We start from the raw sequence: 13,927 nt of genomic DNA on the forward strand, positions 1-13,927 counted from the left end.
CTGAGATCGGATTTCATAACATAACAGCATATTAAAAAAAAATTGCAAACAGGACAAACAAGTCAATGGCAGACATTACTTAAGTACCACACAGTATGACAGATGTATTTTCTATTTTCAAAGTCAGAGTTGACTGAACAGTTATTTTGAAAGCAATTTATGGGGGTATAGTAAAGATTCTAGTGTACTAGCTAGCTTGCTAAATCATCTGAACTCAAAAGAATGGTTGCCAGCAGTGATTCTGAGGCTGACATGTAATTACATTCGTGGTTATAAGTTTGGTAAAAACTGCTTTCAAAGTATTTTGAAACACAGTGTGGCAAGAAACATGTGTATCTTGTAAACGGATATTCTCATAATCGTAAAACACAGGTTATGCACATGCACTGAGCAAGAGGGTTGTGTTGTAAATTCTAACATTATTAGAGACTGGTAATTGATCGTGTTTGCCATTTACACTATCATTCTATGATAGTCTAGAAGACAAGTAACTACCACAATGACAGCCCATTTTAATGCATTTGCTGGCCCAGTGAATATATTCAAATTGAGTGTACAGACTTGTGTATATGGTTCATCAGAGAACTTACGCACTTGGTAATTTTTTACAAGAATGATATTCCCCTTTTCTAAGTTAAATTTGAAAGTCAGAGAACTTAAAATGCATACAAAGAATTCTAGGCATTCAGAAGTTATGCCTACATTGTTAATTTCTACATAGTATATTTACTAAGTTGATAATTACATTTCCCTAATGTAACTTTTCAGTAGTAATTAAATAAAACTTCATAATGACATTCAGTAACTTCTAGACTGGTAAATAAATAAATATGCTTCATGTCCATTTTTATATTTTTTAAGTATTTCCTACAAAAGGAGATGATTAAGGCTTTTTAAAAGGTGATTTCCATGTGCACACCTAAGTATGTATATGTTCTTCTCCTTGTAGGGGAAACAAAAAAGGTGGTCACACTGACCATTTTAGATGATCCAGAGCCAGAGGATAATGAAAGTATCATAATCAGCCTGGTCCGTACTGAAGGAGGGAGTCGGATTCTGCCCAGTTTTGACACTGTCACCGTGATTATTCTGGCAAGTGACAACGTGGCGGGAATTATTGGCTTCCAGACAGCCTCAAGATCTGTTATTGGTCGTGAAGGTGGGTTCTTTGTGTTGACCACACTCAGTTTGTTTAACAACAGCTTCCATCTCTGTGCTTGCTGTTGATAATGACTCACAGTGATTGATTGTATCACTGTTCAGAGAGTGCCAGCAAGCAGAGAATAACCACATACTTGGCATGTATTTCTTCGAATTTTTAACTCTTGCAAGCATAGCACTTAAAATATCATCATCTGTGCTTTCCTTTTTTCTGAAGATCATGCCTTCCTTCTATTGGTATTGAATTTCAGAGCTCCTTTTAGCATTTCTTGTCGTATTCATTTATACCGTATTCCAGAACTGTGTATAACTCCCATCATACGCACCTATTAGTAGTCATGAGCAAATCTCATCTATCAGTGACTTATAATTCACTTTAAATCTTCTAGAAAATATTCCCACAGAAAGATTAGGGTCACGTTGTCCCTCCTCCTGACTCAATAACCTGCTGTTTTAAAATCTTCTGTTTATGCTTTTTTATGGTAGCTAATTTGGGAATGTAGCAGTCTTGCTGTCACCACTCAGTCATGACATTTGAGAAAGAACAATAATAATTTGATACGGACCAGAGATTTCTACTAGCGCTTTAAAAGAGCGTGTTGTGTGTTTGATCTAAGGTTTGATGCAGTTTTGCATAGCATAATAATGGTACTGATGGTGAATTGCTTTTGGCAGCCTTTGGTAGAATCTCAGTGTACTGCAGTATCATATCTCTCTGATGTAAACTGATGGGCAGGGAAAGTTAACAGAAATTTGCTGTACAGGAATATGTGCATTGCATTTTCTGTTTGAAGAAAAAAGTCTTTCTCAACCAAATGTGTTCTGTATTTTTCCAGACATGAAAGGACATCATAACCTTTTGGTTTTTATCTAGATATGGTTTGTGCTAATTCTGTGCTAGTGTGTGCCCGGTTTTTGTCCTTTATTCCTCCACATTAACAGTTCTGATCCACCTGCCAAGCCAGCTGCAATCTGGCAAGCTAAAAAGAGCTGTTAATGAGCACAAGGAATTAATACAAGCTGTCTCATTCCCAAAGGTTATGATGACCCTGAATACTTTCCACTGGTTAAATATTATTCATAGCATGCTAGCAAATGCTGGCCATTTGGAGCTGAAATACTCTGCTATAGTTTGGAAGTTATTTGATTCCAATTCATCCAGCTTGTGAAAAACAGTGCATTGTTTTGCAGCAAGAAAAAACAACCAAACTAAGTCCCTTTGATTAAAAAAAAGAAAGACCTAAGGCTTTTAGATGATTTCAGTGTTTGTATTTCATTTTCAGTATCAAGGTTTTTTGTTCTGAAAACAAAATTTACCATACATAAATTTGAATATTATTATCTTTTATTGTATTATTGAACAATTTCTGTCAAGCAAATCTCTATTATTCTCAAGCTGTGCATATTATTATCACCTTATTGAGGGCAAGGGTAGCATTTTAGCACAGGCAGAGGCACGCAACAGTTGTGTGGCTGTGACTGCATTAGAGGAAAATGCACTGCAGTAACTTGAAATAATGAAGAAGAGGAGGATGGCTGAGGCCCCCTTCTTCTCCCTGATCAATGTAGAAATCTAAAGATATGGATAACATGGTTAAATATTGAAAAACTTAAAATAGTGAAATTAGCCTAATAACACTTTCAATCTTCAGAAATCAACTGGTATTTGTATTTCTTTCTGGATAGGGATACCAAAGATTTTGGTAAAGCTGACTAAGAAACATGGGTCAGTAATTAACTACTTGGGGTCTGTAATTATGACGAATTGTACTTTAGGTTTCTTCTTAGTGTTTGGATTACAGTGTAACAGGCTTCTGCATCATAAAGTGTTTTGTTCCAGTCTTCAGTGAAAATCCATTGTATTACATGATGATGTATTGAAATAAGCTTTGTTTAAATTGTGCATTCTGCAATGGTACTAAAGTAACCATTTTTCTGTTAAGTATTGATTTGTTTGCAATGGATGTGCAAAATTCTCAAATAGGATAGAATGGAATTCAGTGCAGTGTTAAAGAATATGATGAATTAGCCTCAGGGGAACTTGTAAACTGGTAGTCTATCCTCAGCTGTCTGACTGTAGAAGCAGAATCCTTATGAAGTCAATAAATTTTGAATTCTTTTATTCTCTTAGAAGCAACGTGGAACAACTTAAGACAAAGATATGAACACTGGTACATCTCCAAGGCTTAACTGAAGTTTGAAATGTTAAGGCTGAATAACACATTGTCCTGGTTTCGGCAGGGACAGAGTTAATTTCCTTTCTAGTAGCTGGTACAGTGTTTTGGATTTAGGATGAGAACAAAGTTGATAACGCACCCATGTTTTAGTTGTTGCTGAGCAGTGTTTACACTAGCCAAGGACTTTTCAGCTTCCCATGTTCTACCGACTGAGCAGGCTGGAGGTGCACAAGAAGCTGGGAGGGGGCACAGCCAAACTGGCCAAAGGGACATTCCATACCATGTGCCGTCATGCTCAGTACATAAACTGGGGAAAGCTGGCCGGGGGGGCCGCTGCTCGGGGACTGGCTGGGCATCGGTCGGCGGGTGGTGAGCAATTGTACTGTGCATCACTTGCTTTGTGTATTATTATTATTATCATATTATTATTATTTTTATTTCAATTATTAAACTGTTTTTATCTCAACCCACGAGTTTTTCTCACTTGTGCTCTTCCAATTCTCTCCCCCATCCCACCGGGTGGGGGGGAGTAAGCGAGCGGCTGTGTGGTGCTTAGTTGCCAACTGAGATTAAACCACGACAGTCCTTTTTGGCGCCCGACATGGGGCACGAAGGGTTTGAGATAATAACAGATTAACCAGAGTGTATTAAGGAACTTATATCTGTTAATAGTTGTGGGTCACAATGTTGGTTGCTCTGTTCTCGATATTGATTTGTATAATCTGCATCGCGCTCTTTTTCCTGCTGTACATGTTAAAGATTGGTGTTGGGTTTTGCAGTTTGCTGTGGTCTGCAGTGAATAGTGATGTCTCGCTTGTGAGGTTTGTTTTTAGAACATTGACCTTGACGTTAGTGTGGTATGTAAGTTTCGCAATGAAGCCGTTACTGTACCAAGGAGACCATTTCGTGGAGACAAATAGCAATTGCAGTAACTTTTATGAGAGTTTTTTTGCGGAGGAAATACAGAATGGCAGTGTCACTACCTTCTTCTATGATGTTTCCTCCTTCATTACAGTAACTTTTCAGTATTTTGAACAGCCTTGGGCAGTTAAGATACTTCTATTAATACTTCTTTGGAATATTGTTTTGGTTTTGTCTAAAGTTGGTAAGCAGTTTAAGAATATCATCCAGAGATCTGCCCCAAGGCTGAACAGTTATGAGTGGCAGAGTGTGTGGGACAAGATGGGCAAGTACCTAGGCCAATGGGCACCCCCAGTGTTTTGGAACTTCACCCCTGAGCAAGTGCGGAATCCTGAAAAGTTAGTAGAATATTTGGACAAAGTATGCTGTCACCCTGGCAACTCCAGAGAGATGCAGATCATTGCAACGTGCTGGGGCCTGGCCCATGCCTACCGAGCCCTGTTCAACACCATTCAGTGCCCTCAAAGGGAAGAGAAGGTCTCTGGCTCTGACAGTAAAACGACACGCACTGCGGCCACTCAGACCTGGGCAACGCGCCCTGCGGCCACTCCGACCCCAGCGACAGGCCGTGCAGCCACTCAGACCCCGGCGACAGGCCCTGCGGCCACTCTGACCCCAGCGACATGCACTGCAGCTACTCAGACGCCGGCAACAGGCCCTGCGGCCACTCAAACCCGGGCAACACGCACTACGGCCACTCCAACCCCGGCGACAGGCCCTGTGGCCACTCAGACCCCGGCGACAGGCCCTGTGGCCACTCAGACCCCGGTGACATGCTCTGCAGCTACTCAGACCCCAGCAACACGCCCTGTGGCTGAACCAAAGAACCAGCCTGTGCCGGTATCAGTCGCCCCTGTACACAAGAAGAAATTTTGGAAGCGGAAGTCGGCTCGTTTAGTAAGGGAGGAAGAAGCTTCTTCTAAAAGGGGGCTGGAGGAAGAAGTGTACGAGACAGATGACCCTAGAGAAGGGCCATCACGAGAACGGGAGGAGGAGAGCCGGCCGCTGATCGGGGAGGAGGAAGAGGAAGAACTCATAAACGAGGCAGTGACCACCCGATCTCTATCCCTGAGTGAGCTGCGAGATATACGAAAAGATTTCAGCCGTCGTCCAGGTGAGCATATTGTCACCTGGCTGCTCCGATGCTGGGATAATGGGGCCAGTAGCCTGGAATTAGAGGGTAAAGAAGCCAAGCAGCTGGGATCCCTTTCTAGGGAAGGGGGCATTGACAAAGCAATTGGAAAAGGGACACGTATCCTCAGCCTTTGGAGGCGACTCTTGTCAAGCGTGAAGGAAAGGTATCCCTTTAAGGAAGATGTCATATGTCGCCCAAGCAAGTGGGCCACCATGGGGAAGGGTATCCGGTTCCTGAGGGAATTAGCTGTGCTGGAGGTGATTTATGATGACCTGAACAATGAACAACTATCCAAAGATCCAGATGAAGTCAAGTGCACACGACCCATGTGGCGGAAGTTTATAAGGAGCTCACCATCGTCATACGCCAATTCATTGGCAGTGATAACCTGGAAAGATGGAGAGGAACAAACAGTGGATGAATTGGCTGGTCAACTCCGGCAATATGAGGAAAGTCTTTCTTCCTCCATCGTCTTGGCTGTGGAGAAACTGTCCGAAAAACTGTCCCGGGAGATCCAGCAACTCAGAGAGGATAGGTCCTACTCCTCACCTGTACAGACCAGTATCTCAGCTATTAGAAGTAAGTGTTCTTTTGCTCAAGAGAGAGAATATAAAGGGTACACACCACAGGGCACCCTATGGTTTTATCTGCGTGACCATGGAGAGGACATGAGGAAGTGGGATGGGAAACCTACCGCAGCCCTAGGGGCACGGGTACGCGAATTGCAAGGGAAAACAATCACAGAAAGAGGTTCTTCCAGGAAAATTGCTGCTGCAGTTTCCAGCGGGAAGTTCCCCAGAGAGAGCAGAAGGGCTGATCTTACTCCTGATCTTAATGAAGAAACTTCTGACTCGTACGTACAAGAAATGAGAAATGAGTACTGTGATGAGGATTAGAGGGGCCCTGCCTCCAGCCAAGGGGAGGAAAGGGACAACTGGGTTTACTGGACTGTGTGGATTCTGTGGCCTGGCACATCAGACCCACAGAAGTATAAGGCTCTAGTAGACACCAGTGCACAGTGTACCCTAATGCCATCAAGCTATAGAGGGGCAGAACCCATCTGTATTTCTGGGGTGACAGGGGGATCCCAACAGCTAACTGTATTGGAAGCCGAAGTGAGTCTAACTGGGAATGGGTGGCAGAAGCACCCCATTGTGACTGGCCCAGATGCTCCGTGCATCCTTGGCATAGACTACCTCAGGAGAGGGTATTTCAAGGACCCAAAAGGGTACCGGTGGGCTTTTGGTATAGCTGCCTTGGAGACGGAGGAAATTAAACAGCTGTCCACCTTGCCTGGTCTTTCGGAGGACCCCTCTGTTGTGGGGTTGCTGAAGGTCGAAGACCAACAAGTGCCAATTGCTACCACCACGGTGCACCGGCAGCAATATCGCACCAACCGAGACTCCCTGATTCCCATCCATGAGCTGATTCGTCGACTGGAGAGCCAAGGAGTGATCAGCAAGACTCGCTCACCCTCTAACAGTCCCATATGGCCAGTGCGGAAGTCTAATGGAGAGTGGAGACTCACAGTAGACTATCGTGGCCTAAATGAAGTCATGCCACCGCTGAGTGCTGCTGTGCCAGACATGCTAGAACTTCAATACGAATTGGAATCAAAGGCAGCCAAGTGGTATGCCACAGTTGATATTGCTAATGCGTTTTTCTCAATCCCTTTGGCAGCAGAGTGCAGGCCACAGTTTGCTTTCACTTGGAGGGGCGTCCAGTACACCTGGAACCGACTGCCCCAGGGGTGGAAACACAGCCCCACCACTTGCCATGGACTGATCCAGACTGCACTGGAACAGGGTGAGGCTCCAGAACACCTGCAATACATTGATGACATCATCATGTGGGGCAACACAGCAGGAGAAGTTTTTGAAAAAGGGAAGGAAATAGTCCAAATCCTGCTGAAGGCCGGTTTTGCCATAAAACAAAGTAAGGTCAAGGGACCCGCACAGGAGATCCAGTTTTTAGGAATAAAATGGCAAGATGGACATCGTCAGATCCCAATGGATGTGATCAACAAAATAACAGCCATGTCTCCACCAACTACCAAAAAGGAAACACAAGCTTTCTTAGGCGTCGTGGGTTTTTGGAGAATGCACATTCCAAAATACAGTCTGATCCTAAACCCTCTCTATCAAGTGACGTGAAAGAAGAACGATTTCAAATGGGGCCCTGAGCCAACAACAAGCTTTTGAACAAATTAAAGAGGACATAGTTCATGCAGTAGCCCTGGGGCCGGTCCGGGTGGGACAAGATGTAAAAACTGTGCTCTACACCACAGCCGGGGAGAACGGCCCTACCTGGAGCCTCTGGCAGAAAGCACCAGGGGAGACTCAAGGTCGACCCCTAGGGTTTTGGAGTCGGGGATACAGAGGATCCGAGGCCCGCTATACTCCAACTGAAAAAGAGATATTAGCAGCATATGAAGGGGTTCGAGCTGCTTCAGAAGTGATCGACACTGAAGCACAGCTCCTCCTGGCACCCCGACTGCCGGTGCTGGGCTGGATGTTCAGAGGGAGGGTCCCCTGTACACATCATGCAACTGATGCTACATGGAGTAAGTGGGTCGCACTGACCACACAACGGGCTCAAATAGGAAACCTCAGTCGCCCAGGAATCCTGGAAGTGATCATGGATTGGCCAGAGGGCAAAGATTTTGGAATATTGCCAGAGGAGGAGGTGACACGTGCTGAGGAGGCCCCAATGTATAATGAACTACCAGAAAACGAGAAGCAATATGCCCTGTTCACTGATGGGTCCTGTCGTCTTGTGGGAAAGCATCGGAGGTGGAAAGCTGCTGTATGGAGTCCTATGCGACAAGTTGTAGGAACTGCTGAAGGAGAAGGTGAATCGAGCCAATTTGCAGCAGTAAAGGCCATCCAGCTGGCTTTAGACATTGCTGACCGAGAAAAGTGGCCAGTGCTCTATCTCTATACTGAGTCACGGATGGTGGCAAATGCCCTCTGGGGGTGGTTGCAGCAATGGAAGCAGAGCAACTGGCAGCGCAGAGGCAAACCCATCTGGGCTGCCGCATTGTGGCAAGATACTGCTGCCCGGGTGGAGAACCTGGTTGTAAAAGTCCGTCACGTAGATGCTCACGTACCCAAGAGTCGGGCCACTGAAGAACATCAAAACAACCAGCGTGGTGCTTAGTTGCCGACTGAGATTAAACCACGACACACATACTAATTCTATTTAATTGAAAATGGGTGGATACAATTCTTGTATTAGTTTTTCACAATTTTATATTTTAATTAATTATATTAAGGTCTCTTGAAGTTAGTTGTTCACATCTCTCAGTGGTAGCCAATACACATGCATCTCTCTAACATTTCCTTACCAAAGAAAGAACATGTCTACAAAATGTTCAAATTGTTCCTGCCAGTTTTAGCTATACAATACTGTCCTGTGATATAATATACTAGAATAGCCAGATAGCATCCTAAATTAGTGCTCTTTAAATTACATAATCAGGGAGACTAGCTGGGCTGCTCAATTCTCTATGCCATAGAGTAAGAAGCCACATACCACCACATCTTCTCTTTCACTTTCATAGATGTATCTCAGTGTTTCTCAATAGATTTGCTTCTAAGCGTGTACATAACACAAATCAGAAGATGGAATTATTCCAGATATTGCAACAGTGAAAAAAAACCAAGTCGGTTTATAGCAATACTAAGAAAGACTTTTTCAGTCAGTTGGGGATGGAACTAAGTTTGTCAGGTTTCTGACAAAAATCATCACTAAAATACATTTTGACAAGTTTTTGTTTAGTTTTATTCATTCTTTAGTAAGCAAAAGAAATTGCATGTATTATTATTTCCAAGCATCTCAATATTATAGATTTCTGCGTATTTCAATCCAATGCAACACTGTGCATACTGGCAAACTTAAATTCCGTGCACTTGAAAAATGCTGTTGACATACAGATGCAATACACTTACATATTATAAATAAACATCTGTCCTCAAATGTGAATGTGTTGCATAATACTAATTTTGCCTGCTGATTTATTTCATATTGATATAACACGTTAATTTCACATGTCCATATTTAAAATATTTACTATTGTATAAACTATATGAATTTTATAAATGTATGTAAGTATTTAATATCATATAAATTATATAAATTTTCTAAATTTTATGAAGATTTCTAAGGAAATTGCTCTTTTTAATTAAAGTGCCCATTGGGTTAAATGTTATAAATGTGAAAAATACCATAATGGCTTCTTATAGATGCACATTGTAAATTGATAATGATTATCCCAGAAATTACAAGAAATTATTAAAAAGTTAAATTATAGTTTATTAAATATTAATATTTTAGTTTTAAATACTTTCTTTTTAAAATTATAAATTATTAAATATTGACATTTTCTGGATGTTTTCTAACACTGACGATATTTGTAAGTTCAAACTCACATAAATGGAACTTACAGGTAATTACAAGCATTTTTCTGCACGCACTATGTAAAGTCAGAAGACACTGCAAATGTTAGGAAAATGTATATTCCTTGTCAGTTAGCTGTTTTAGAAAACTGTGTTATAGCTGGTACATACAGCATTTACTATTTTGTGTAGTTCCCAGACAGGTATTGCTCTTCTGTTTGTGCGTGTTTTGATGGGCATTTACTTTCTAAGTTATTAATCTGTACCAGGTTCCCTTGTATTTTGATAGTTCTTTCCAGGAGTGAACTAAAACCAGAAGAACCCGGGATAAGAGAGTTCAGGTTTTTTGTTTCAGTATTAAAAACAAATGTTCTATAACTACTGTGAAACTCACTTTAAAAATATGAATGTCTTTCAGAAAGATTGTTTTGACTGTGATGCATGTTTTTGGCTTCTCATTTTTATAATTGATATGTAGGAGAGGAAACGGCAAAATATTGCATCTTACCCTATTTTCCTAGGAGAACAACTGCAATTCCATATTGTAAGAACCGCCCCAGGACTGGGAAATGTTACTGTTGAATGGAAGATAGTTGGGCATAACGTAAAACAAAATTTTGAAAATTATTCTGGAATACTCTTTTTTCCTGAGGTAAGTCCATAAGCAAAGCTAATGGCTACAGGAGAATATTGTAATTAAAACTGAGCTGAGAAAATAAGCGTGCTTTTATAGCAGTCTTTGTTTCTTGGTCTGATTATTTACTTGCTCCCTTACTCTTGGAGTTCTAAACTGGAAGGAATTTATAGTTTTTGATACTTTAACTTTACATTTCTTAAAGTTGTTGTTCAAAATACATATGATACAGTGTTATCACTTGTATTTTATACAATAATGACTAATCACTTTATCAATAAAATAAATAGGAGACATTGAATACAACATTGTATGTTCACTTGCTGGATGACCATATTCCTGAAGAAAAAGAAGAATACCAGATCATCCTATACAACATCAAAACAGAAGGTAATGTAGAACTATAGCCTGCTATATCTTAAAACTACCATTTAGTAGTGTAATATTTTCATGTGTATTAACCCATTTTGGAGGTGTAGGACTAAGCATACTGCAACTGGTGTAAACTATGCAAAGTTCATTCACATTAGTGAAACAGGCTTGGTCCTTATGTGTATATGTATATAGATATATATGTGTGTGTATATATATACATAGAAAACCACACCACAGTGTCTTTGCAGTTTTCCTTAATTGGTTTTAACCCTGATTTAACTCTGCCTGTTTAATTCAGTGGTTATTTGCTTCCCTTTAACTGAATACAAGCTTGAGCTTAGTAATGTATTCTGGATACAGTTGCCGTGAAATAAGTAGATATTTTTATCTTTTAAAGCAATCTTGTCGTGTCACAAGCTGACTTTCTGATCTGGCTCTGAATTCAAGGAGGTCAGAATGTTTTATTCTTGCCATTCAAATTATAATGAGAAAAGAAGCATGAAACTGCATCCCTTCTGAAAGTACCCTTTGTTAAACTGAAATTAATGTCTAAACACCAAACTAACCTGACATGGATTGTGTTGCTGTTAGGTGCCTTACCAACTTGCCAGAGTCATTTGTTGACTCTTGTAATCCATCAGGATAAGCGTACATGGATACACCAACAATTACTCATCAAGGCAACGCTTGGGAAGGGGATTAATTTCTTAATGGAATGATTGAGAAGTTGAATATAATTTTAACTTCTGGAGTTAATTCCTGGGAAAACTTTCTCTTTCCTTTTACAATAGAGGAGGTTTAACAAAGTTGATATTTGGCACTGGCCCATTAAGTTTTCTCATTTCTTAATACTTTTTTGTGACTCTATACTTAGTATGCATACAATTTCTGTTGTGATTGTATGTTCCTGTATTTGTTACAGAATGTAACACAATTATAGAATGTAACACAACATACACATTCCACACCATCCATAAACTTCAGTGAGCGTATCATGCATTTTGTTTAATTTCATTTGCACTGCTGCTGGCTGTCATTTGAATGTAATAATAGCAGTAATATAAGACAAAAAAATTAGTTGCTACTACTTTATTCACTGTAGTCCGTTGATTGTTTTGCAGGAGTTTCTTCTTCAGGTGCTGCTGTTTTGGATAGTCAAGGATATGAAGCTGTTCTGACAGTAGAAGCTAGTGATGAACCACATGGAGTCTTGAATTTTGCTTCCCCGTCCAGGGTAGTTTTAATGCCAGAGGAAAACAAAACAGTTCAGCTTTTTATTAACAGAGAATTTGGATCTCTAGGTTTGTATAACTCCAAGAGAAAGGAAGTTTTGTTTTGGTAATCATTAGGCAAATGAAAGCCATGAGAGGGAGGCTGGAAATTTTGAAGAATCTTGGGTACAGTTGATATTTTCTGAACTTCTAGGCTTCTTACTGCACGCTTGGAAACTAAGTGTTAGTTAAAACTGGAGCCACAGCCCTCACTTCCACAGCAAGGAGTTTGGGAGCTGTGATGTAACTAGTTGGCTATTAGGGTTACTACCTTTATGTCTAACGAATCTGTCTCAAAGTGTAATTCTCTCCAGAAGAAATAAAAAACAAAGGAGAAAAGGAGCTTGTATGGAATGATTGTTCCCACATATTTACCCTCTAAACTTCCAGAAGTTGGCAGCTTAGGAACATCCCATGGGAAAAGTTACATTCAGACCACCGATTTCAGTTTATGTCTCCTCTGAGAATTTCTTATTCCTTTTTAAATCAATTTGTCTTTTAACATCCATAAAATTAAGTGGTACTTAATTCCAGAATTCAATAATGTGCTGTGTGCAAAATATTTTCTTGTCTTTGTTGCCTGAGGATTTCAACTTATATTGTGAGATAACATGTGTAATCATTTCCTATTTACCTTTTTAGATTGTATTTAGACCTCAGTGATAATCCCTCTTGGTTTCTTTTGTTATATCTGTTTTGAAGTGAAGTGACCAGTTACAATCAATATTCAAGATCTGGACACACCACAGATTTGTAGAGGCATTTTAATGACATTTCTATGTTTTCCCATTTCTTTTTTAATATCAATCAGTATCTAATTTACTTTTGGCACACTACTCAGGAAACTAATGCTTTTAAGATAAGTATCCATAGTAAATGTAAGTTCTCTTACTTAAATTACTGTCCATCATTATTTATTAAAACTAGGATTCTTTTATAACATATTTTATTTCATACAGACTAGCTTTGAATTTCATCTGTCATTTTATCTCCAGAATCACTGTCTTTACATTTGCCACTTGACTTACCCTGGCAGATTAATGAGACATGGTTTTATCACAAAAAAAATTATGTCTAACTTTTTCCCTTGGTAACATTTATCAGTGTGTCCCCTAATTTTATTCTTTATTGAAGTCTATGTCAATCTGCCTGGGAAGGAAACTAGATTTCTTCAGCTGTATTTCCCAGCACCGTCTTTAGAGCCTTTCTTAGGTATCAGTTGTTCCTGAAACATTCTACTTCCCTTGGCACCAAACCTGGTGTTAATAATACGTTAGATGTCCCAGGTAGTACTTCAGCAGTGTAACTGCGGTCCACAGCACCTCAAATATCTGAATACATTTGGTCCTAATGCTTTTTGAATCCACCAAAGGCTGGACTGAAAGCACATTAAAAACAATAACAAAGTTCCATTGGCTCCAGATTAATCTTTTAATCCTAATGTTTTGTTGTTAGTCTTTTCATTTTGTGGATGATTTCTTTTCTTTAACTTTCATAAGCATTGAAAAAAAAAATTTTTTTGTCACAAATTAAACAGGTGCTATCAATGTTACGTATGCCACAGTTCCAGGATTGCTCACCCTAAGTAATCAGACAGAAGGGGCCTTGGCTGAACCAGGAGCTGATTATATAGCTGTTTCTGGCTCACTGATTTTGGAAGAAGGAGAAACATCAGCTGCCATAAATATTACTATTCTAGAGGTAAAGTCTAACCCCTTTCATTCTATATTGATCTGTATGACATCAGAAGTGGAATATTTTGGAACCTAAAGCTTGCAACCTATATATTACTTGAAGATATATATTTCATTGTCATTTAGAAAGGTGGTTTTTATCTTGATGTTAAAATCACAGGA

The 13,927-nt window shown here is 40.2% G+C and overlaps 1 protein-coding gene across 1 annotated transcript in view; it reads left to right on the forward strand.

Annotated features, from left to right (window-relative positions):
* The window catches only part of ADGRV1 (adhesion G protein-coupled receptor V1), a 302,215-nt gene that overhangs the window by 69,919 nt on the left and 218,369 nt on the right, over window positions 1-13,927 (forward strand). Inside the window, exons 34-38 of the mRNA XM_076361800.1 lie at window positions 950-1,159; window positions 10,313-10,443; window positions 10,716-10,815; window positions 11,922-12,101; window positions 13,609-13,772. Coding sequence (XP_076217915.1) covers window positions 950-1,159; window positions 10,313-10,443; window positions 10,716-10,815; window positions 11,922-12,101; window positions 13,609-13,772 — 785 coding nt within the window. The remainder of the gene's footprint in view (window positions 1-949; window positions 1,160-10,312; window positions 10,444-10,715; window positions 10,816-11,921; window positions 12,102-13,608; window positions 13,773-13,927) is intronic.

The sequence above is a fragment of the Aptenodytes patagonicus genome, chromosome Z (assembly GCF_965638725.1).
Source record: "Aptenodytes patagonicus chromosome Z, bAptPat1.pri.cur, whole genome shotgun sequence".
NCBI classification, from domain to species: domain Eukaryota; kingdom Metazoa; phylum Chordata; class Aves; order Sphenisciformes; family Spheniscidae; genus Aptenodytes; species Aptenodytes patagonicus.